The following is a 25,652-nucleotide window of genomic DNA, read 5'->3' on the forward strand; positions in this document are numbered from 1 at the left end:
TTGGTGTAATCAAAATGTTCTATTTTGTGATCAATAATGCTCTCTAGTTCTCCCTTGGACACAAACTCCTTCCTCCTCCACAAGTCTGAGAGGTAAACCATCCCATGTTCCTCCAATTTATTTATGATTTCATTCTTTATGCCTAAATCTTGGACCCATTTTGATCTAACCTTAGTATGTGGTGTTAAATGTGGGTCCATGCCTAGTTTCTGCCATACTAATTTCCAGTTTTCCCAGCAGTTTTTGTCAAATAATGAATTCTTATCCCCAAATTTGGGATCTTTGGGTTTGTCAAACACTAGATTGCTATTTTTATTCACTATCTTGCCCTGTGAACCTAACCTATGCCACTGATCAACTAGTCTATTTCTTAGCCAATACCAAATGGTTTTGGTGACTGTTGCTTTATAATACAGTTCTAGATCAGGTACAGCTAGACCACCTTCACTTAATTTTTTTTTTTCATTACTTCCCTTGAAATTCTCGACCTTTTGTTGTTCCATATGAATTCTGTTGTTATTTTTTCTAGGTTATTTAAATAGTTTCTTGGAAGTCTGATTGGTATAGCACTAAATAAATAGATTAGTTTAGGGAGTATTGTCATCTTAATTATATTCGCTCGGCCTATACAAGAGCACTGAATGTCTTTTCCAATTATTTAAATCTGACTTTATTTTTGTGGCAAGTGTTTTGTAATTTTGCTCATATAATTCCTGACTCTCCTTTGGTAGATATATTCCCAAATATTTTATACTATCAACCGTTATTTTGAATGGAATTTATCTTTGTATCTCTTGCTGTTGGATTGTGTTGTTAATGTATAAAAATGCTGAGGATTTATGTGGATTTATTTTGTATCCTGCAACTTTGCTAAAATTCTGAATTATTCCTAGTAGCTTTTTAGCAGAGTCTTTGGGGTTCTCTAAGTATACCATCATGTCATCTGCAAAAAGTGATAATTTGATTTCCTCATTTCCTACTCTAATTCCTTGAATCTCTTTCTCGGCTCTTATTGCCGAGGCTAGAGTTTCTAGTACTATATTGAAAAGTAATGGTGATAGTGGGCAACCTTGTTTCACTCCTGATCTTATAGGGAAAGGTTCTAGTTTATCGCCATTACATATGATGTTTACTGAAGGTTTTAAATATATGCTCCTTATTATTTTAAGGAATAGTCCATTTATTCCTATACTCTCAAGCATTTTTAGTAGGAATGGATGTTGGATTTTATCAAATGCTTTATCTGCATGTATTGAGATGATCATATGGTTTTTATTAATTTGATTATTAATATGGTCAATTATACTAATAGTTTTCCTAATATTAAACCAGCCCTGCATTCCTGGTATAAATCCCACTTGGTCATAGTGTATTATCCTGGGATGATTTTCTGAAGTCTATTTGCTAATATCTTATTTAAGATTTTAGCATCAATATTCATTAAGGAAATTGGTCTATAGTTTTCTTTCTACCTGGTTTTCGATCTACCTGGTTTGGGTATCATTACCATGTCTGTGTCATAGAAGGAATTTGGTAGGACTCCTTCAATCCCTATTTTTTCAAATAGTTTACATAGCATTGGAGTTAGTTGTTCTTTAAATGTTTGGTAGAATTCACCTGTAAATCCATCTGGTCCTGGGGACTTTTTCTTAGGAAGTTGGTTAATAGCTTGGTCTATTTCTTTTTCTGAGATGGGACTATTTAGACTATTTACTTCTTCCTCTGTTAATCTGGGCAAGCTATATTTTTGAAGGTATTCTTCCATTTCATTAAAGTTATCGAATTTATCGGCATAAAGTTGAGCAAAATAGCTCCTAACTATTGTTCTAATTTCCTCTTCATTAGTGGTGAGTTCACCCTTTTCATTTTCAAGGACTAACAATTTGCTTTTTCTCTTTCCTTTTTTTAATCAGGTTTACTAAGGGTTTGTCTATTTTGTTGGTTTTTTCATAGAACCAACTCTTTGTTTTATTAATTAATTCAATAGTTTTTTTACTTTCAATTTTATTATTCTCATTTTTTATTTTTTGAATTTCAAGTTTTGTGTTTGTCTGTGGGTTTTTAATTTGTTCCTTTTCTAGCAATTTTAGTTGTAAGCCCAATTCATTGACCTTCTCTTTCTCTATTTTATGCAAGTAGGCCTGTAGAGATATAAAATTTCCCCTTATTACTGCTTTGGCTGTATCCCACACATTTTGGTATGATGTCTCATTATTGTCATTTTCTTGGGTGAAGTTATTAATTATGTCTATGATTTGCTGTTTTACCCAATCATTCTTTAGTATAAGATTATTTAGTTTCCAATTATTTTTTGGTCTATTTTTCCCTGGCTTTTTATTAAATGTTATTTTGATTGCATTATGGTCTGAAAAGGATGCATTTACTATTTCTGCCTTACTGCATTTGATTTTGAGGTTTTTATGCCCTAGTATATGATCAGTTTTTGTATAGGTTCCATGAATTGCTGAGAAGAAAGTATATTCCTTTCTGTCTCCATTTAGCTTTCGCCAAAGATCTATGATATCAAACTTTTCTAGTATTCTATTTACCTCTTTGACTTCTTTCTTATTTATTTTGTGGTTTGATTTATCTAATTCTGAGAGTGCAAGGTTGAGATCTCCCACTATTATAGTTTTGCTATCTATTTCCTCTTGCAGCTCTCTTAATTTCTCTTTTAAGAATTTAGATGCTGCACCACTTGGTGCATATATGTTTAATATTGATACTGCTTCATTATTGATGCTGCCCTTTAGCAGGATATAATGCCCTTCCTTATCTCTTTTAATTAGATCAAATTTTGTTTTTGCTTGATCTGAGATGAGGATGGCTACTCCTGCTTTTTTGGTTTTGCCTGAAGCATAATAGATTCTGCTCCACCCTTTTACTTTTAGTTTGAATGTATCACCCTGTTTCAGGTGTGTTTCCTGTAAACAACATATAGTAGGATTCTGATTTTTAATCCAGTCTGCTAACTGCTTCCTCTTTATGAGGCAGTTTGCCCCATTCACATTTATGGTTAGAAGGACTAATTCTATATTGCTTGCCATCCTACTAACCCCTGCTTATGCTTTTCCCCTTTCCTTCCCTCTTACCCCCCTACCCAGTATTAAACTGGTGAACACCACTTGCTTTTCACAGCCCTCCCTTTTTAGGATCCCTCCCCCACCTTAAAGATCCTCCCCTTATTTTACCCCTTTTTTTCAAAATTTCTGTATTCCCTTCCCCTTAGCTTACTCCTTCCCTTTCACTTTTCAATGAAGTAGAAGTTTCACCATAAATCGAATATGTCTATTGATACACACTATGTTCATCTCCCTCCTTTCTTTCTCTCAGATATAATAGGTTACCTTTGCCTCTTCATGAGATGTTGTATCACCACTTTACACTTTTTTATGATATAATTTCCTTTCCACTTCTAGTTTCTAAGACAAATTGTACATATGTTCTTTACATATTTTTTGGCAGAAGTATAGTTCTCAAGATTTCTTTTTTTTTTTTTTTTTTTTAATCTTTTTAGAAATCTCTTGAGTTCTGTATTTGAAGATCAAACCTTTTATGTAGGTCTGGTTTTTTCATCAAAAATAGATGGAATTCATTTATTTTGTTAATTGTCCATCTTCTTCCCTGGAAAATGATGCTCATTATTGCTGGGTAAGTTATTCTTGGCTGCATACCAAGTTCCTTAGCCTTTCGGAATATTATGTTCCAGGCCCTGCATTCTTTTAATGTGGACGCTGCTAGATCCTGGGTTATCCTAATTGTGGATCCTCCATATCTGAATTGCTTTTTTCTAGCAGCTTCCAATATCTTTTCCTTTGTCTGATGGTTCTTGAACTTGGCCACTATATTTCTTGGCGTTTTGATTTTAAGGTCCCTTTCAGTAAGTGATCGATGAATTTTTTCAATGTCTATTTTACCCTCTGTTTCCAGAATGTCTGGCCAGTTCTCTTTGATAATTTCCTCGAAAATGGTGTCCAAGCTCTTTTTTTCCTCACATTTTTCAGGGAGTCCAATTATTCTCAAATTGTCTCTCCTGGATCTGTTTTCTAGGTCTGTTGTCTTTCTAGTAAGGTACTTGACATTCTTTTCGATTGTTTCATTTCTCTGGTTTTGCTTGACTACCTCTTGGTTTCTCCTTGTTCCAGTCTAATTTTCAATGATGTATTTTCTTCACTCACTTTTTTTATATCTCTTTGTAATTGTCTAATTGAGTTTTTATCTTCTATGGAATTTTTTTCCATTTTATCCATTTTATTTTTTAGAGAGCTGTTTTCTTTTTCCAGCTCACTAATCCTGTTTTCCTTGGAGTTGTTTACCTTTTCCAGTTCACTAATCTTGTTTCTCAATGATTTGATTTCTTTATCCACTCTGTCTTTGAATGCATGGGATGACTTCTCCAGGCTCTCTTGCCAAGCTTCCCTTTCCTTTTCCCATTTCTCTTCCAGCTCTCTTGTGAGAGCCTTTTTGATTTCCTCTATGAGATTCTTTTGTATTGAGGAGCAGCTCATATCCCTCTTAGGGGATTCATCTGGGGACAGTCTATTTTTAGTCTCCTCATTGTTTGAAGTCTGCTCTCTCTCCATACAAAAGCTGTCAATGGTTAGATCCCTTTTGAATTTTTTGTTCATTTTGTCAGAGTAGGAATAGAAGAAAACAAATTGACAAGAGAAACAATTGGTCTGTTTTGTGGGGGCTGGGGCTGGATGGTGTTAATGGATTTCCTCTACAGACTGGGGGTAGGGCAGCAGAGAGCCACTAACAGAACAGCAATGACTGTACTGAGTCTGTACTCTGAGGCTCTGAGAACGCACTGAGTCAGTCCAGGTGGGGGTTGGGGGTGGCCGGCTTCCGAGAGATGCTGGCTTTCCAGGGGTTTTAATCTTCACCTCCGGTGTTTACACCCTCTCAGCTGATCCTAGCTTGCTGCCAAGACAGAGTATCCACTCTGGGGAAAAAGTCTTTTTGCAGAAACGGCAGAGATCGTACCCCTCCCCCTCCTGTCTGAGCTGTGTGAACTGTCTGTCTTGCTCTGGCTTGCCTGCCCTCAGTCTGTGCCCAGTCTGATTGAACCTCCCCCGAGCAAACACAGACCTTTTCTGGCGACTTTCAAGGATGTCTTCTCTTGGTGATTATTTGTGGATTTCTTTCTGGGTCAAGCATTAAGTCTGAGGCTTGTCATGAAGTAAGTTCTGAGAGAAAATGAGGAGCTCAAGCAGCTGTCTGCCTCCACGCTGCCATCTTGGCCGGAAGTCAAAAATAAAATTCTTAGATTTATTCCTGTCCAGTCACATTACTGGATTTTGGACTTTAAAACCATTTCCAATGTTTCATTCTGTAGTAACTTCCCTCGGAGCTAGGTTTTCTTTACCCTGGAATATCTAACCATCCCTGTAGCCTTCACAATCTGAAATATTTCTCTATCAGGTCTACCCCTTTCTTCCATTGGTTAGTTTCTCCTGGGACCTCAATTTTGTGGAGGGACTCAGGCTGACCCTCAATTCCCTTCCAGGCCTTGTTCTTGGCTTCCAGACTTCATAATCATACCCTTGCAGATACCTTCTTTTCCTTCCCTTAGTATGTTCTTTAGTTCCCTTTTGGGTGTCTTCTCCACTTCAACCCAACCATTATAATTGTAAGCTCCTTGAGGATAATAACTATCTTTCTTTTTACTTATTTGTTTGGTACTATGCCTGACAAGCACATGATAAGTCCTTAATAAAGGCTGGTTTGTTTTCCTCCTTCCTTTCAGTAGAACAAAAGAACTAAACTAAGTTTTGGGGAAAATTATTATAACAATATCCTAGATAATATAAGTTGAGAATTAATCCTGAAAATATAGGGGGAAATATTTATTACTTCTCAGGAAAAAAAAAAAGAATGATGGTTAATGTCATAATTGTGCCAATGTTGGGAAATCAATGATTCTCTTTTGATTATCCTTAGGGTACAGAAATGAGCCCCAGAAAAAAAATGTCCTTATTAGACTGGTAGAAGGAAATTTCAAGTAAAACAAAAACTGTTTCATGTTTTTTGGCAATAGATTTGAAGAACTGGTCAAAATAATGCAGAAAAAAACAATATGACTAGGTATTTCAAAAGAAAAAAGAACTAAGAATTGTAAATTCAGTATTCTAATTAATAATTGCTAAAATTCAATCAGACAATTCCAAGAGTTCTGGGCAGAACCTACATTTCTGAATAAAACATGTAATATTTCTTTTGGAGGATTTTTTTCTATCATAAACAATATTTTCACTTTCAGCCTTATTACAAAAAGTACTTGAAGGAATGGGTTTGGGATAGGTTGTACAAATACGACCAAACTTCTGATTTCAAAGAACATAGGTCATGACCTTATATTCAACTTATTGTTTTGTAGTTATTATAAGTAAATGCCTAGAGCATCACTGAATGATTTGCTCAAGATCATATAACCTATTATTGAATAAAGTACCTATAGATATCATTCCCTTCCTCTAGAATCTATGTTTCTAGGGGAAGACATGTTTCATATTTTGATGCAAAAAACATCTTTTCCATGAGTATCAGTTAAGCCCAATTATATAATACTATTGTGTCAGTTTTGGTAGCAATCCTGAAATGTTCATTTCAAATCCCTTTAAAATGAAGTACAATTTACCTGCTTGATGAGGAGGAAGGATCAGAAACAGCATGTACCATATCAGTGGACAAAGCATCCAGAACACTGGTCAGGAATTCATTCTTCTTGGCTCCAGGACAACCTAAAATTTTAAATATATATGTATGTATGTATATATATATATATATATCTTTTTATATTTAAAAATATGATTACACGAGACAGCTAGATAGTACGATAGATAAGAGTGCTTGGCTTCAAGTAAGAAAGATGTAAGTTCAAATCTAGTCTTGGACACTAGTTGTATGACCGTGGTCAAATCATTTTACTTCTTTCTGCCTCAGTTTCCTTAACTGCAAAATGGGGATGGCTATTGTTGTTGAGTCTTTTTTTTTTCAGTAATGTTTGATTCTTTGTGACTCCTTTCTTTCCTTCCTTCTTTCCTTCCTTCCTTCCTTTCTTCTTTCTTTTCATCCTTCCTACTTTCCATCCTTCCAACCTTCATTTCATCCTTCCTTCCTTCTATACTTCTATCTCTCCATCCATTGTGAAAACAAGTTTCACTTTGTTATACTGCTGTGGACTGTTTATATTTTCCCCCTTTTTATTGTGGGGCTTTAATTTTTTTTAAGTGTAAAAACCATTCTTAAATAGAATTTTATTTTTCCTTAATTATGTGTCAAGAAAACTTTTAGCATTCATTTTTACAAGACATTGAGTTCCATTATGCTATCAAATTTTGCATACCCTTTGACCCAACGGTGTCTCTACTGAATCTGTATCCCAAAGTGTTTAAAAAAAAGAGAAAGGATCTAAGTGTGCAAAAATGTTTATAGCATCCCTTTTTTAGTGGCAAGGAGCTGAAAATTCAGTGGATACCCATCAGTTGGGGGATGGCTGAACAAGTTATGGTATATGAATATAATGGAATGTCATTCTCTAAGAAATGATGAACAGGTTGATTTCAGAAAAAATTACATGAACTGATGCTTAGTGAAGTGAGCAAAACCAAGAGAACATTGTACACAGTAACACTATAATGATCAATTGTGATGTACCTGGTCCTTTTTAACAATGAAGTGAATCAAGGCAATTCCATAGACATGTGATGGAAAGTATTATCCTCATGAAAAGAAAGAACCATGGAAACTGAATGTTAATCAAAGCATAGTATTTTGACTTTTTGTTATTATTGTTGTTGTCAGTTGTTTGTTTGCTTATTTTTTCCCTCATTTTTCCTTTCACCCTGATTATTCTTGTGCAGCATGACAAATGCAGACATAAGTTTAGAAAAATTGCACATGTTTTAACCTACATTGGATTGCTTGCTCTCTATGGAAGGAATGGGGAAGGAGGGAGGAAGAAAAATTCAGAACAAAAGGTTTTGCAAAGGTCAATATTGAAAACTATTTTTGCATGTATTTGGAAAAATAAAAAAGTATAAAAAAGAAAATGAAAAAAAAAAGATTTTGAGTTCCAAATTTTCCTCTCCTTCTTTCCCCTCACTTCTTCTAAACATTGTAAACAGTTTAGTATAATTTAAACACCTGCTATAGCTCCATATTAGTCATAGTTGTAAAAGAAGAAAGATCAAAAAACATAAGAAAGTATAAAATAAGTGAAAAATATGTTTCAATCTACATTCAGAGTCCCTCAGTTCTTTACTGAATAGAATTTTCCTTTGTGATTCCTTCTTTTTACTTGTCTTGGATCATGTATTACTAAGAGGAGCTGAATCATGCTTTGCTTATCATTATGCAATGTTGTTGATAATGTGTGCATTGTTTTTCCTGGTTTGCTTATTTCACTTTGCACAAATTTGTATAAATCTTTCCAAGTTTTTCTGAAATCTGCATGTTCATCGGTTTTTTTTGCGCAGCAATTTTCCATTACATTCATAAACCAAAGCTTGTTCATTCATTCCGCAAATGATGAGCATCCCATCAGTTTTCAATTCTTTGTCATCACAAAGAGTTTTTATAAATTATTTTGTAATTTTTGTAATAAATAATATTACAAATTATAAATTATTTTCTTTTTTGTGATCTTTTTGGGATATAGATCTACTAGTATATTGCTATGTTAAAGATTATGCACAGTTTTTTGTTGCCCTTTGAGCACAGTTCCAAATTGTTCTTCAAAATGTTTTGATCAGTTCACAGCATTACCAACAATGTAACAGTGTCCCATTTTTCTCACAATTTCTTCACCATTTATACTTTCCTTTTCTGTCATATTGGGAATCTGATAGATGTGAGGTGGTATGGTAGAATTGTTTTAATTTTCATTTCTCTAATTAAAAGCAATTTAGAGTACTTCATCATATGCCTATAGATAACTTTGATTTCTTCATCTGAAAATTGCTTGTTCACACCTTTTGATCATTTATCAATTGGGGCGTGGCTTTTAGTCTTATAAATTTGACTCAGTGCACTATCTATTTGAGAAATAAAGCCCTTATATGTAAACTATATAAAGATAGTTTCCAAGATTTCTGCTATCTTCTAATCTTGGCTGCTTTGGTTTTGTTTGTACAAAAACCTTTTAGTTTGACATAATGAAAATTATCTGTTTTGCATTTTCTAATGTTATCTCTTGTTTGGTTATGAATTCTTCCTCTCCCCATAGGTCTGACAGTAGACTATTCCTTGCTTTTCTAAGTGATTATGGTGTCACTCTTTATGTCAAAATTATATACCCATTTTTACCTTCTCTGGGTAGTGTGAGATGCTGGCCCATACGTTGTTTGTTTTCTACTTTTTCCAGCAATTTTTGTCAAACAATAAGTTCTTATTCCAAAAGCTAGGGTCTTTGGGTTTACCAAATATTAGATTACTATGGTCATTGACTACCATGTCATATTACCAAATCTATTTCACTGTTCTACCATTCTATTTCTTAGCCAGTACCAGATAGTTTTGCTAACTACTGCTTTATAATATAGTTTGAGATCAAGTATTGCTGGGCTATCTTCCTTTTGTATGTTTTTTTATTAATTCCTTTGATATATTTGATCTATTTTTTTTCTTCCAGATGAATTATGTTGTTATTTTTTCTAGTTCTATCAGATAACTTCTGACAGTTTGATTGGCATGGCACTGAATACATGTATTAATTTAGTCAGAACTATCATTTTTATTATATTGGCTTAATCTATCCATTAGCAATTACTATTTTCCCAATTGTTTAGATTTCACTTTATTTGTATAAAAAGTGTTTTGTAATCGTGTTCACATAGTTCCTGTATTTGTTTTGGCAGGCAGATTCCTAAGTATTTTATAATGTTTCCAGTTGTTGTAAATAGAACTTTTTAAATATCTTTTGCTGCTGGACTTTGTTGGTCATATAAAAAAATAACAATGAGTTAGGTGGATTTTTTTTTCTATCCTGCAAATGTGTTAATCATTTAAAGTAATTGTTTTAGTTCTCTACAGTTCTCTAAGTATATTGTCATATAATTTGCTTAATCTAATTCCTTCAATTTTTTTCATCTCTTATTGTTATAGCTAACATTTTTAGCATTATACTAAAAAAAAATAAAGTTTATAATGGACTTCCTTATTTCATCTCTGATTCTATTGGGAAGGCTTCTAACTTATTTCCCTTAGAGAAAATACTTGTTGATGATTTTAGATAGACATTGCTTATCATTTTAAGGAACTCTCTCTTATTTCTATTCTTTCCAGTGGTTTTTTTTTTTTTTTAATAGGAATGAATGCTGTGTTTTTTCAAGAGCTTTTATAGCATTTTTGAGATAATTATATTATTTTTGTGGGTTTTATTTTTGATACAGCCAATTATGATGATGTTTTTCCTGATATTGAATCAATCCTGCATTTCTGTTATAAATCCTGCTTAGTTGTGATGTGTAATTCTGGTGATATGTTGCCATACTCATCTTACTAGTAATTTGTTCAAAATTTTTGCATTAATATCAATAGGGAAATTGATCTATAAGTTTCTTTCTCTGTTTTCGCTATTCCTGGTTTAGGTATCAGCAACATATCTGTGCATGAAGTAAATTTGGTAAGATTTCTTTTTCACCTGTTTTTCAAATAGTTTCTATAGTATTGAAATTAATTCATTACATGTTTGGCAGAATTCACTTGTGAACTCATCAGGTCCTGGTGATATTTTCCTAGGGAGTTCATGAATGGCTTGTTCAAATTTTTTTTTCTCTAAGATTGAGTCATCTAGGCTTTCTGCCTTCTGAACTGTTATTCAAGGTAATTTATATTTTCACAAATATTCATTAATTTTGGTCAGATTATCATACTTATTAGCATAGAATTGGGCAAATTATTTCATAATGATTGCTTTAATTTCTTCATTGGTGGTAATTTCATCCTTTTCATTAATACTGGACATTTGATTTTCTTCTTTATTTTTTAATTAAATTAGACAATAGCCCATCTGTCTTGTTCCCCACTCCCATAAAACCAACTCCTAGATTTATTTATTACTTCAGCAGGTTGTGTTTTTTTTTAAACTTCCAATCATGAATTTCACCTTTGATTTTCATGATTTCTAATTTGTTGCTCAATTGGAGATTCTCAATGAACCCCTTTTCAAGTTTCTTTTAAATTTACATGCCCAGTTATTATAATTATTGGGGTTTTGTGGCTTTTTTTGTTTCTTTCTTTGTTTTTAAAGACAAATGTTTGAAAATTTGTTCATTCCTTTGAGTTATTTTGAATATTTACAGACATGCCACATCATCACAGTTTCATCTTGTTACTTTCTTCTTTTGAAGTTTACAAAGAATTGGACACCCTGATTGTGAAGGAAAAAAAAATAAAGTCTTTCCTATCATCTCTCTTTACAAATGAATACATCTGTCAGTTTTCAGTGGTACCTCCTTTGTATGATTCTATAGATTTGGAAAGATTTAATGATAACACATCTTCTTTTCCACTTATTTATTAATTCCTAAAATTCTAGTCAGGCCTTACTGTGTTAAATTTAAGGCTCAGAGGTCTATTAGTTTGAAGTTACTAGTCTAAATAAATAAGGTCTTTATCTCATTCTTGACGGAGAGATTATTGAAATTCTGAGACTACTCTAGCTTCAGAATGCTGATGTTCTTTGGTAATAAGAATGAAGATGACAAACACATAGCTGCTGACAGGCTAACTTCTTCTCTGTGAAAAATTAATTTTTAAAAGGGGTGGAAAAGTCTTAGAAAATCATTCAAGGGACCCCAATTACTCTGGAGTCTCTCCAATATAGAAAAAAAAAAAAAAGAGAGCAATGTATGAAGGTTTAAGGGGAAAAGCTCTGGACATCAATGGGGATTAATAATCCCATTATATTTCCCAGTGATCCCTTAAGCAAAAGAAAGAATTATCCAAGATTAGAAAGTTCTATTTTAGAAAATTATTTCTCAATGGACCCTTGAGGAAATGAGGAAATAAGACCCCATTTAGAATGTGAGACTATCATTTTCTGAGCCTTGATAAAATAAGAATGACTTCGGGTTTTTTTTATTCTGTAATATAGCGCTAGATTCTGAAGAAAAACATGTTTATGCAGTTAAAAGTACCCTGTTTCTTATAAATTTCTCTTTGACACTTGGGACTTTTCCTTTATTATTGTATATAAAAAGAATGTATTTAAGCCAGTTCTACTTCATTAACTTCCCATATCAGAAAACAGATGTGAATCTTCAGTAAGAATGGAATGGGAGTGGAGATTGAGAGGACAAGGGGGAGGTAATGCTCTTTTCTTTTGAACACATCTGGAAAAGACTGATTATTATCACAGAGAACATAGACATGATGACATTGCTACCTAGTCTTTATGTAAAGGGAGGAGATAAGTTATCTATTGGCACATGTATACAATGAAATATCTTTCTTGGAAAGAAATAACATGGATATTTTTGGTATCTTGAAAACTTATTAGTGGTACATCAAAAACTTCTTAAAATGCCTTTTTGGTTCTATACTTCTATAAAATGGTACCTTCCTCTTTGTCAATATAATACCAACCCTGCCACTCAAATAGGTGAGATCTATCTTAACAAAAGAAATGGAACAAGGAAATTTAATGGCCTATAGGGAAATACAGTTTATTTCATTCTTTGTCCTTATATCTGTGAGTCCTAACACATGTTCTAAAATATAGTAAGTGATTCATAAATATTGATGATGAATGGAAGACAGATGAGGGGAACTCTGCAAGGCAGTCTATCTCTAAGCCCAAATCATAAGAAGTCATAAAGTAAAATACATGGGTATGCCACTTTGGCCCATCTTAGACGGCCTTAATATCTTAAGATACTTGAACTTTTTAAAGCTACCCCTTAAGACTATTCCAACTAGGTTCCCATTAAAGTGAACAATGAATTTTCCAAAGTGGTCATTTTCTTTGAATTGATCTGCATATTTCCATTGCACTGGGAAACATTTCCCATGCTTTATATAACTGTAGCTTTGAATTGTGTGAATTTCAATACATTCAACAGCATTAGATTCATTAATTCTTAGTAATTATTCATTAGTAATCACACAGTCTCAAGACTGGAAGCAACTCCTCAGGTTATCTTATTCATTCTGAATTCAGCAGGAATCTTCTTTACAACATCCAGCCACCACTTACTTAAGTGAGCCATGGGCAGGCAGCTCACTACTTCTTGAGATAGCCCATGCCTCTCTTGTATGGGTCTAATTGTTAGCCAAAGCCTAAAAACTACCTCTCCTGAACAGTCACCATAATTTAGCCCTCACAGGGCCAAGGAAAACAAATCTAATCTTAATGGCAGTTCTGAAAGGGAAGAAGGAGGGGGAAGGAGGAAGAGATCAGGGAAGAGAATAATCATTTTGTTGCAATATTGTTCAATCATTTTTTCAGCAGTGCCTGACTCTTCAGTGATCCATTTTGGGGTTTTCTTTCCAATGATACTAAGGCAGTTTGTCATTTCTTTTTTTCTAGTTCATTTTATAGATGAGGAAACAAAAGCAAGCAGGGTTAAGTAAATTGGCAAGGATCACACAGGTAATAAGTATCTGAGGGTGGATTTGAACTCTGGTCTTTCTGAGTCCTGGCTTATCACTTTTTCTAGTATACAACTCAACTGCCTCTTAATAGATGGGGAGGAAAGCTGTGTATATGATCATTTAAAAGCTAAGTGCCTCAAGGTTAAAAAAAAAAAAAAAAGTAGAGGTAGACCAAAGGAAAGTCATTTTTAATGATTTCTCCCTCTCAGATTGCCTCCCATTTGTTGTTTATACATCTGGCATAGATCTAGTTATTGCATGTTGTCTCTCCTTCAATAGAATGAAAATTCCTTGAGGACAAAGACCTTTTTTCCTTGTGTGTCCCCATCACTTTGCATGGTGTCTGGCATATGATATGTATTTAATAAATGCTTATTGATTAACTGGCTAAATTTAAAATAAAAAGAAATAATATTGTGTACTTTTAGAGGGAAAAGTTAAGATTTTAGTACATAGAAAGTGATTATAGTAGGTCAGAAAACCTACCATGAAATACTGCTATTAAAACCCAACAGCTAGCTCCTGTAGAAATTTTCATGACTAACTCAATGGCTTAAGGGAAAATGAGAAGCCACAAAATAGTTACTGTTCAAACACAGAGAAAATATTCAGCTTCTGACAAGTCATAACTTCAGTGGGCATGTACATAGGTGCAGTTACAGGTACATGGCCTTGAGAAATAGTGAACCCTTTGTTCTTGGCAGGTGTTATCAAGATGGCACAACTCTTTTGGACCTTTCAACCATGCCACAAACCATGCTGTGGATAAAAAGGTAGGTCTGAGCCACTTAGGTCTTATGTAATGAATAATTCATACACATGGCAGTATGTAGTGAAGTAAGGGTTAGTCCAGGTTGAAAAGCTGATAGTTCTCCCTTGCCTCCCGCTTCCTCTAATTTCGTTTTGTCCAACTGCCTATATTGTGTGGCTTTGACAGCTTACATAAATAATTTGTTGTTAAAGGGTTGGAGTTGAAACCACATGGTGTTACCCTGCAGGTTCAGAGATGTAACACAAAATTAAGTGTTTACTTTAGGGATACTTTTACCCACAAGTATGTTCTCCATTCAAACACAGAATAGGCTTTAGAAACCTTAGACCAACAAATACATACCACGCATGACAGGAACATACACAAACACCTCACTTTAGTTGGAAACTCAAGAGGCTCATTTAAAATATATAATATATGTATGACCTGTCCTGTTACTATGTCCTGACAGGCTGCTAAGAAACCAAAAAAAAAAGATCTACTTGTAGAAAGAAGGGAGAAAGGACTTTGTGAGGTCCTCCAAGGTTGAAGAAGCTTTATAAAAGATAGATGGAACACTGAAAAAGGGAATAACTTAGTTTGAAGATAAAGACATATTTAGATTCTAATCTTGGATTGACTCCCAATGAGCTGTTATTTTGTTACTAACCACTCCAAGCCTTACTTTTCTCAACTATAAAATGTACTAGTTGGATTTGATCATCATCAGTCAATCAAAAAGCATTTTAAAAGCACTTATTAAATGGTAAGTCCTATGTGAAGGAATATAAAAACAAAAATTAAACCAAGAAAAGCTGTATACATTTCCTTCCAATTCTAATAATCAGTATGTCTATGAATTGATTCCTAAAATATACACAGGTGGCATACATATAATAACAACTTGCATTAATACAAAATTCTTAATGTGGTTTTAATCTAGTAAAGTTTAAAAATGCACTAAGACTTGAAACATCTGGTATGGCTAAGTTTTACAAAGTACTTTACATATATTATTTCAATTGATTCTCACAGCAACCCTATAAGGCAGATGCTATGATTATCCCCATTCTATAGATGAGAAAGTAAAAGCTCAGAGAATGAGGCTTGCCGACTTGTCTACTGTATTGGAGCTATTAAATATCTATAAAGTCTTTGGACAGGTCTTAATCAGTATATCACTGAATTTCATAATATATCAATCTCAAATCCTGGTTTTGGGGGTAAATAGTTGGATCATCATCATCATCAAAATACCTTTATTAAATATCAATCAAATCAATTTATCAATCAAACAGTTCAAGCTATAGAATCTCTACTCCATAGAATCATTTGTCTAAAAGGGATGTCAGAGATTATCTAGTATAGCCCCTCCAACCTACAAAGAAAAATACTGAGTAGTTAGTATAAGAGAAAAGTGAATATAGGTATTTTAAATGTAAAGTCAGAATTCTTTCTATTCTGCCATGCATGCTCTTTCCCTGTTCACAAGAAGTTTAGCTGCTTATGAAGTTTTTCTTCTTTTTTTCTTTCAATGTACAAATTGATACAATGAATGCCACCTATTTCATTGTATGATAAAAGCTCTTTCCTAAGCTTACTCCACTCAATTTATGTTGGAATACTTCCCTATTAAATTTTTATACTTTAGAAGTATCAATATCAATACTCAGATATAGCAATATATCACAAAGTGAGGTGGACAACTGGCAATGATTTCATTAATTTCCTCAGTATAGAAAATGAATCCTCATAATCAAAGACAAAATTTAGGATTCAATCAATTCAATTTAATTCAATCTTTTTCTCTACCCCCTTTTTTCTTACATATTCAAATAATTTGATTCAAATAATTCAATTCAACAAACAAACAATTCAACAAATTACAAACCTCTTATATGCAATCATTAGCAAAGTGTTGAGAATAAAACAAAAATAAAGCAATCCCTGTCCTCAAAAATAGTTTCTTGAGAGAAGAGCCAGACAGAACTTAAAAATTGTCCTGCAGCACTAATTCTGAACTAAAAATTCTATTAACACCTCTGTCAGGAGGTGGAAGGAATTTAGAACAGATTAAAACAAACTTTGGGTCAGACTTGGAACTGCAATTTAGCTTCACCTTTTAGTAACCAATCAGGACCACAAACTCTACCAACCCCAGATTACTGAAATCTTTCCTAAATCTCCTTCTTTGCTCAAAGATTGAAAATCAAATCAACATGATCATCACTTCTATGATAACCTGATATCCTATAGTATCATTAAGAACTACTCTGATTCTATGTCACATAAACCTAAGCCAAAGTTTACTTCCCAGGCCTTTCTTGCTCCCTTACATATATATATCCATGTTGACTCTATACCTTCTCATTTCTCTAATCCATTCTACCTTACATTTCCATTGTATGTTTTGGAATACCATCTATTGTTAGCAAGTTTTTTTCATATTGGATAAGAACTCTCATAGAGCAAATATATTTAAATCAATATAATCTACATATGCATCTTGTATTTAATTTTCTATAAATAGGTTGTTCCTTTTTTCTCTTCCCTCAACTTTGCTTAAAGTAAAATGCAATGTAAAGTAAAATGTAAATCCTCTTTAAGGATCTAAAATTGTTTAACTTATATCTTTGACTCTCCAGCACCTTATATGTTTAATAAATGCCTATCAGCCTGAATTAAAATAACACACATACAAGAAAAATTAAAGAGGGAAGGAGAAAGTAATAACAAATGCATAGATCCAGACCAGCTTCAAAAGAGAGATGACACCTGAACTAAACCTTGAAGGAAGACAATAGTTTTGGAATGAAGATTCTCCAGGCAAACAAGATGACTTGAACTAAGTGCACGGATATGGAACATGGTATACAGAGTTTAGCAAATAGCAGACCAGTGTAGACTAGAGGTCATGAAGGGAATGGGATGAAATAAACCTGGAAATATAGGCAGGACAAAGATGGTGGAAAATCTCAAATGCTGAGCAATGGAATTTTTATTTCATCTAATAAGCAATGGGGAGATACTAAACATTATTGAGTAAAGGAGTGACATAATCAGATGTGTTTTAGGGGAAATATTTAGACAGTTATTTGAAGAATGGGGGGAGAGATCCAAGACTAAAAACAGAGATGCCAACTAGAAGGACATTATCACAGTTTTAGATCGAAATAATGAGAACCTAAAATAGGGCTAAGTGTTTGGGATGATAATATTGATGTGAGATGTTGTAAAAATAAAATCAATAAGACTTGGATATTCATTGTTTATAGGGTGATAATACTGATGTAAGATATGATGCAGAAAGAAAATCAATAAGACTTTGGTACTTATTTGTCATGAGGTGATGATATTGATGTGAAAGAGATATGATGTGGGAATAAAATCATAAGACTCTAATATTCATTGGTCAAGTGGGGTAAGGAAACAGCAAAACATTCCAGTATGTTTGCCAAGGAAATCCCAAATGAGGTCCCAAAGATTTGGAAGTGACTGAAATTACTGAACAACAATAACAAAAGAAATAAAGACAAGAGACAAGTCAGATAACCATTTTAAATACATAATCCCATGACATATTTTGCACACATAAATCCTTTGCACTTTTTTCTTCTAATATTTTTATTTCTAATAAGAAATATATTTCAATTCTATCAAGAGAAGACACAAAGCAAACAAAAATGAGGAGGCAAGTACCTGATAGGGAAACTAAAAAGACAAAATGAGATACAATATTTGTAGCATTTTGTAAAACCTAATATGTGGTCTGTGAGAGATACTGTGTCCAAATAATCCATTAACCTGTTGGCAAAGTGGTGATACACTACTCTGAAATTAACTAGGTTGGGCCTCAGCTGACATACATGCAATCCATATGAGGGTTTTCAGCTTGCTAGAACTTGCAAGTATTAAAGTAAAGCTACCACAGAGTTTGAGAACCTTGGCTAACTCTCTACTTCAGTGATATCTGGTTGAAGACTTCAGTGGTATGACATAGAGCAAATAAAACTTCAGTTCCAGATAGGAGAAGCTTATAAAAAAGATTCATAAAAATTAGTTAAATACAACTAATGAGAATCAGGTTGCCATGCTCATTTTATGTCTGACTATGCTAGGATGAAAAGATTACACTTATGGTAGAAGAGTCTGAACTGACAGTTCTTGCAGCAGCATTTCAAAAATGAAAATGATGTCTTTACAATCACAATGCATTTAAGTAAACTGAAATCAGAGGAATATATCAGTCAGGATGTGCCCCCATGTCCATTGATCCCAGAGTCAAACACTTTCAACCTTACCATGCTTCTGAGACAACAAAAAGATAATTGAATCAGACATTTTTGAGAATACATAGAAATAGTAATAATTGAAGAGAAATAATAATTTGAAGAGGAAGAGGTAGAAAATGAGTGTTCCATCTCCAGATAGAATGGCACAGTTTAAGAAGCAACAAAGACAAAATAGATTGATATGTAGGGTATAGAACACAAGATAATGGAATAAAACTGTAGATATATAGTTTGAAGACAAATCATAAAGAGCTTTAAACTTTTAAAAAGGGTTTTAAATTTAAATTTCAAAAGAAAATTAATCCTAGAAGTAATTGAGAGCAGGAAGGTGACACAGACAGAACTCTACTTTGGGAACATCACCTTGACAGTGAAGAATTGATTAGGACAGTGACTGAGGCAGAGAAATCAATGAATCTACCATGATTCAAGCAAGAGGAATGAAGCCCTGACCATCAGGATGGTGACAGAATAAGTGATGAGAAGTAGACAGATATGAGAAGTACTATGAAATATAGAAGAAATAAAATTTGAAAATTGATAAGATGCGTGAGGAGAGAAAGAATAGAGAGCCCAGCCTTATTCTTACAACATCCCTGTGAACCAGAAAATTTTATATATTATGTTGTATCTTAATATTTAATATATAATATAATCAGGTAGTTTTATATTTTATATTATATATTAATATAATATATAAAACTATCTGATTATAATATAACATTATATTTGTATGTTTTATATTAATTCATAATGTGATATTATATATTATATTAATATAACAAAATATAAAATATTATATATTTTTATATAAGAGAAAACCCAAGAAGAATGAGAAAAGTTACCTAGACAATATATCAGATAAATGTTAGAAATGGGGTGTGAGCTTATGTAAAGTGACTTACCTGCCTAATTATTTGTATTTTTAAAGCCTTAGGAGAGAAAGAGGATTCATATCTTGATATACTTCTGAATTTGTATAATTTTAATCAGTCTACATTTATTCAGCAACTATCATGTGCCAGGAACTATGGAGTTACAAAGAAAACCAAAAGACATTCCCAGCTTCTTAGGAGTTTTCAATCTAATGAAATTAGGTTAATTTAAGTATGTAATCTCAAAATGCTAATTCCACATCTTTTTTTTTTTTTTTAGGATAACTGGTCTTTTATATAAATGTAATAGCATAATACAGTTTTTGTTTGTTATAAAGGACAGATACAAAGTTACAATGGTAAACTAGAGGTAAAATTTGGTTAGCACAAAAAATATGAGGCTTTACTGACCAGGGGGTCTGCTACAATTTGAAAGTTTTTTAAGCAACTTGTCATTTGTACATCTAGGCATTACTACTAGCAGCCAAAAACTGTGGACACAGCATTCAGCTGACAGTTTGATTAATGAGACATGAAGGTCTGGCTGAATCTAAATAAGGAATAGTCTGTAGTTAGAAATCTTGACTGTCCTCAGCATTCTTCAGGATAATGACACTAAGGCCTTAGTTTCATGACTGTTCTTTTACAAAGTTGTTTGTTTTGTTCTACTCAAGTTTTCTACTGAGGTCAAGTACCCATATATGCATGAACACACATACCATACACACACATACATACACACACACACACATATCCCTTATCTGTATGCAAATAGACCATGTTATATTTCTCAGGAAATAATATTCCATCGACCAACCCTCTTTCTGTTTGGATTGTTTTTATGCTCTCTAATGAAAGTGAGAGAGAAAACTAACATAGCCAAAGCAGATAAACTTCAACCTTAAATTTAAAAACATTGTCAGATTTTAAAGAAATTCCTATTTTCTTGTCTTACTAACTCATCTCTGTGTCCTAATGCTGAATCTTTTTAAATTGTTATTTTGAATACCAGGTGGATTTAAAAGGTAGAAAGCAAATACTCTGGTTTTCATGTCTTACAGCTACATGGTATTTGCAAACTAAACATTTTCTTGACCATTACAAAAAATCTATGGCCTCTGAAATTTTGCAAGGCAGTTTAAAGCCTGCTGTTCCCTTAAATCTTCACCATTCTTTCCAATAGTAAACTAACATGCAGCAGTGTGCTGGAGCCAGTTCTAACTGGATTGTGAGAGCCAATTGTTAAAATTCCAGGGTGAGCATTTATACCTCACATATAAGCATACTATAAATAATGGCTTGATTTATTGTTTTATTAATTGCTTAGAATTAAGTAATTGATGGGGCAGCCAAGTGATGAAGTAGATAGAGCACCAGCCCTGAAATCAGGAGAACCAGAATTCAAATATGGTCTTAGACACTTAACACTTCCTGGCTGTATGACCCTGGGAAAATCACTTAACCCCAATTGCCTAAGCAAAAAAATAAATTAATTAATTAAAATAATGAAATAAACTGATGAAAGAAGTATTAATAATGCAAATTAAGCTTAAAATGGTTGCTAGAACCTTCCTCTCTATTCCCCATGGTTGTTAAATATTTCTTAGCACATTACTGTCTTAGAATTACTAGGTGCTGCAGTAGATGGAGTGGCCAGACCCAGAGTAAGAAAGATCTGAATTTAAGTATGACCTTGGACACTTTCCAGCTGCATGACCTTAGGCAAGTCATTTAACCCTATTTATCTCAGTTTCCTAATCTGTAAAATGAGCTAAAGGAAATGACAAACCATTCTAATATCTTTGCCAAGGAAACCCCAAAAGGGATCATGAAAAGTAGGCTATAATTGAAAACAACTAAACAAATAACACTGTCTGACAACTATATATATTATATATATGCATATATAATATATATATATATATAAACTGTCATGTGGAAAAGATATCAGATTTGTTCTATTTGAATTTAATAAAGAGAGCTAGAAGCAATATATAGAAGCTGCAGAGACATATATTAGCTACATATGAATAATAATGGCTTCCTTTAATCAATTCATAATGCCTAAAATTAAAATGGGTACTTCAGGACTTAAGGAATTCCTTTTTATGAAAGGTCTTCTGAGTTAGGTTAGATATGCTTTTATCAGGCATGTTGCAGAGGAGATTACTATTTAGGTATGGATTGAACTATATTTCCTCAGAGATGGCTTCTAAATCAGAATCTGATTTTATGAATTTCCATCAGTCCTTCCCATATTTCCTAGGGACATATTTAGCAGGGAACTTCCAGAAGCATGAAATTGAATACCATATGGTATGGTACTTTTATCTTTTATCCTTTCTAAAAGACCACCTTGAGAAAGAAAGAGCCAGTAAGGAGTGGATTCTGGGCAAGGAAATAGTAGGTTAGCTAAAAAAGAAAGAAACAAATCTCTGATTATGAGAACCCACAAACAAGTTAGAATTGAGTTAAGATAATATGGTGGCTACCCCAAACTGAAGCATCTTTCCACTGTGTTTCCAACAAATCTTAATGTTTTCAATTAACCTTGAGAAAAGATGTACAGAAAAGATGTTCTTTGTGAAAAGAAGATTCAAGGAAAGCTTCAAAAAAGAGTTTTTGTTCAGGAGTACTAGAATATAAAAGTAATCCGGTGCTGAAAAATTTTTTTGAGAAATTGGTTTCATAAGCTTAGATATTATAATTTGGGCATACTATAATTCATAAATTACTTGATTGAGGCAAATAGAGTTTTTGCATTAAAAAAAGCTCTTCTTTTGGGTTTTTCCTCATTCCACCCCCATCATATCCCCAATAGAATATAATCTTTATGTGGGTAGGAATTGTTTTTCATTTGCCATTGTATTGAGGAACCTGAAGCCCATTTTCCTGCCCAACGTTGATTTTGCATCCAAAATTCTAAATTTGATTTAAACCTGGCCCTCTTTCCACCATGACATATTGTTGTTTTCGATTGTGTCCAACTCTTGGTCACCCCATTTGGGGTTTTCTTGGCAAAGATACTGGAGTGGTTTGCCATTTCTTTCTTCAGCTCATTTTACAAATGAGGAGACCGAGGCAAATGGAGTTAAATGACTTGCCCAGGGTCATACAGTTAGTAAGTGTATGAGGTTGAATTTGAATTCATGAAGATGAGTTTTTTCTGATTACAAGTCTAAGGCTCCATCCACTGTACCACCTAGCCACACTCATGACACATTAGAGAACAATGAATAATAAACTCAAAAGATACATTAGGATTGCCCTATTTAAATGTGATTTTATCTATTTAATATAATCATTATATATCCTAAATACTTCCCCTTAAATGTAGTAAGCATCCAAACAAAAAAGATGATTTGCATATTAGTCAATTGATTTCATCCAAAGGAAGCAAATTCATTATTAATGGTAGGGTAGAGGGGACTTTTGACCAAGAAATGCCAATATGCAACAATATACAAGATAAAATATAATATGTGATCTAGAGAGGACCTCATGGTCAAAACTCACTAACCTATCTATTATTTTTGGAAAATCAAAAAGCCTTCTATCTTGGGAATCCCTAAGTCCCAATTAAGTGATCCTGATTCTATCAATTGCACCACATCTGCTCTCCCATGATATGTTTACCATTCTGTTCAATCTCAGTGGGATAATTACTAATGTTGACACCTGAAAATTATGGTTATTTTTGCATACATGTTTTTCACCAAAGTAGTTAGAGGAGAAGTAATTTTATTGATTATTTTTCAATATTTAAATCCAATTCCAAAAATGTTTTTATCCTGGCTATTTGTCTAATATATATTATAAAGGAAATAATATACACAAGGGAGTATTGTTTTCATTAAATTTTTTTAGACTCAAATTATGTAATTGGAAGGAATCTTAAGGATCTAGTCTAAACCCAGATACGGAAAGTAAGACTGAGAAATTAAGTGATTGATGTCTCATATAAAATCCTCATTTGGATCTGGAGCTCATTTGGAACTATGATTAAAAAGTTATCAAACTATGCATACCCTTTGATTCAGTAATGTTTCTAATGGGCTTGTATCCCAAAGAGATCTTAAAGAAGGGAAAGAGACCCACATGTGCAAAAAATGTTTGTAGCAGCCTTTTTTGTAGTGGCAAGAAACTGGAAACTGAGTGGATGGATGCCCATCAATTGGAAAATGGCTGAATAAATTATAGTATATGAATGTTATGGGATTAAATTATTGTTCCTTAAGAAACAACCAGCAGAATGATTTCAGAGAGGCCTGGAGAAACTTACATGAACTGATACTAAGTGAAATGAGCAGAACCAGATCATTATATGGCCATAAGACTATATGACTATCAATTCTAATGGACATGGTTCTTTTCAACAATGAGATGATTCAAATCAGTTCCACTTGTTCAGTGATGAAGAGAGCCATCTACACTCAGAGAGAGGACCGTGGGAACTGTGTGGACCACAATATAGCATTCTCATTCTCTCTATTATTGTTTGCTTGCATTTTGTTTTCTTTTGCAGTTTTTTTCTTCCTTTTTGATCTGATTTTTCAAGGTGCAGCAAGATAACTGCATAAATATGTATACATATATTGGATTTAACATATATTTTAATATATTTAACATGTATTGACATCTAGGGGAGGGAATGGGGGAAAAAAGGGAAAATTTGGAACAAAAGGTTTTGTAAGGGTCAATGTTGAAAAATTAACCATGCATATGTTTTGTAAATAAAAAGCTTTAATAAAAGAAAGAAAGAAAGAAAGAAAGAAAGAAAGAAAGAAAGAAAGAAAGAAAGAAAGAAAGAAAGAAAGAAAGAAAGAAAGAAAGAAAGAAAGAAAGAAAGAAAGAAAGAAAGAAAGAAAGAAAGAAAGAAGGAAGGAAGGAAGGAAGGAAGGAAGGAAGGAAGGAAGGAAGGAAGGAAGGAAGGAAGGAAGGAAGGAAGGAAGGAAGGAAGGAAGGAAGGAAGGAAGGAAGGAAGGAAGGAAGAAAGAAAGAAAGGAAGGAAGGAAGGAAGGAAGGAAGGAAGAAAAAAATTCAATTGCTCTGATTCATAGCACCTGCTTTTAGAGCACTGCACTAAATATCCATTGATCTTAAGTAAACTATGTTTCCTATTAAATTATTTTCCAAACAAAATTCATTTCCACATGAAGCTATTTTTAAATTGGAAGGACATTTTTTTTTTAAAGAACACCAATTGTCAAATGTATTTGTACACTTACCCCTGTGAACCCTTCAGAAGAATGGACCTAAAGAAGTCTAGACAAAAAAAATTAATTAACCCAATAAAAATTCAATTTGGTAATTAGATTTGCACTTTAGAGCAAACTAGCTCCAGGCAGATGAGTTTGAGATTATAGTTTCTGCCAAAAATGCAGAATCATTTTAAAGCACTGATAAAAGTGAAGACTTGTAAAATGAAAATGTTGACAGACATGGCCTAGTACAGTACTACTAAACATTTATGAACATTGAAACCCAATAAGATGGAATCCTGCTTACCCCTCTGTTTTAATTAGGGGGAGGGTAATTTGTTTCCTCTGATATGCACAGTAATAGCAATATTATAATTCCATTCTCAATCATCTGCTGAAATTCATACTGACTTTATGCTCTATATTCCTCATCTCTCCAGCTAACTGAATTTATTGTTGAAGGTAGAGATCCTGTCTTGTATTTCTCCCCATTAAATCCCCACAGGATTGCTGGACACATCATAAGCACTAGACAAATATTTGTTTTGATTGATTGGCTGGTTGTTCTTTAATTGAATAATGATTTGAACCATTGGAGGCTCAGAGGGAGTAACTTTATTGGCAAAACTAATATAGAGCTTGTGAAGTCATTTTTGACCAACTTTTACCATGTTGCATTTTTATTAGACTTAGTTTATTTATTCTTTAAATGACAGTTTGCCCTAATTTATCTACATCACTTAAAAGTACTTGAAGGAGTGATTGGTCTATGCTGCAAAACTAATTTTTTTCCCTGAGCATATGAAAATTGGCATCTGAATGGAATGGATCCCTTGAGCCAAATATAATATAATATACTTTATTAAACCACAATAAACTCATGTTGAAATAATGCTTAGGCACTGACTGAAAGCCACACACATTTTAAAAGCAA

General features: G+C 33.3%; 1 protein-coding gene across 4 annotated transcripts in view; it reads right to left on the reverse strand.

Moving 5' to 3' along the window:
- Positions 1 to 25,652, reverse strand: part of SMOC2 (SPARC related modular calcium binding 2) — a 254,794-nt gene that overhangs the window by 9,834 nt on the left and 219,308 nt on the right. For all 4 annotated transcript variants that reach the window (XM_074309298.1, XM_074309297.1, XM_074309296.1 and 1 more), the window contains exon 10: positions 6,641 to 6,743. In XM_074309298.1, coding sequence (XP_074165399.1) covers positions 6,641 to 6,743 — 103 coding nt within the window. The remainder of the gene's footprint in view (positions 1 to 6,640; positions 6,744 to 25,652) is intronic.

This window comes from Sminthopsis crassicaudata, chromosome 4 (assembly GCF_048593235.1).
Source record: "Sminthopsis crassicaudata isolate SCR6 chromosome 4, ASM4859323v1, whole genome shotgun sequence".
In the NCBI taxonomy this organism is placed as follows: Eukaryota; Metazoa; Chordata; class Mammalia; order Dasyuromorphia; family Dasyuridae; genus Sminthopsis; species Sminthopsis crassicaudata.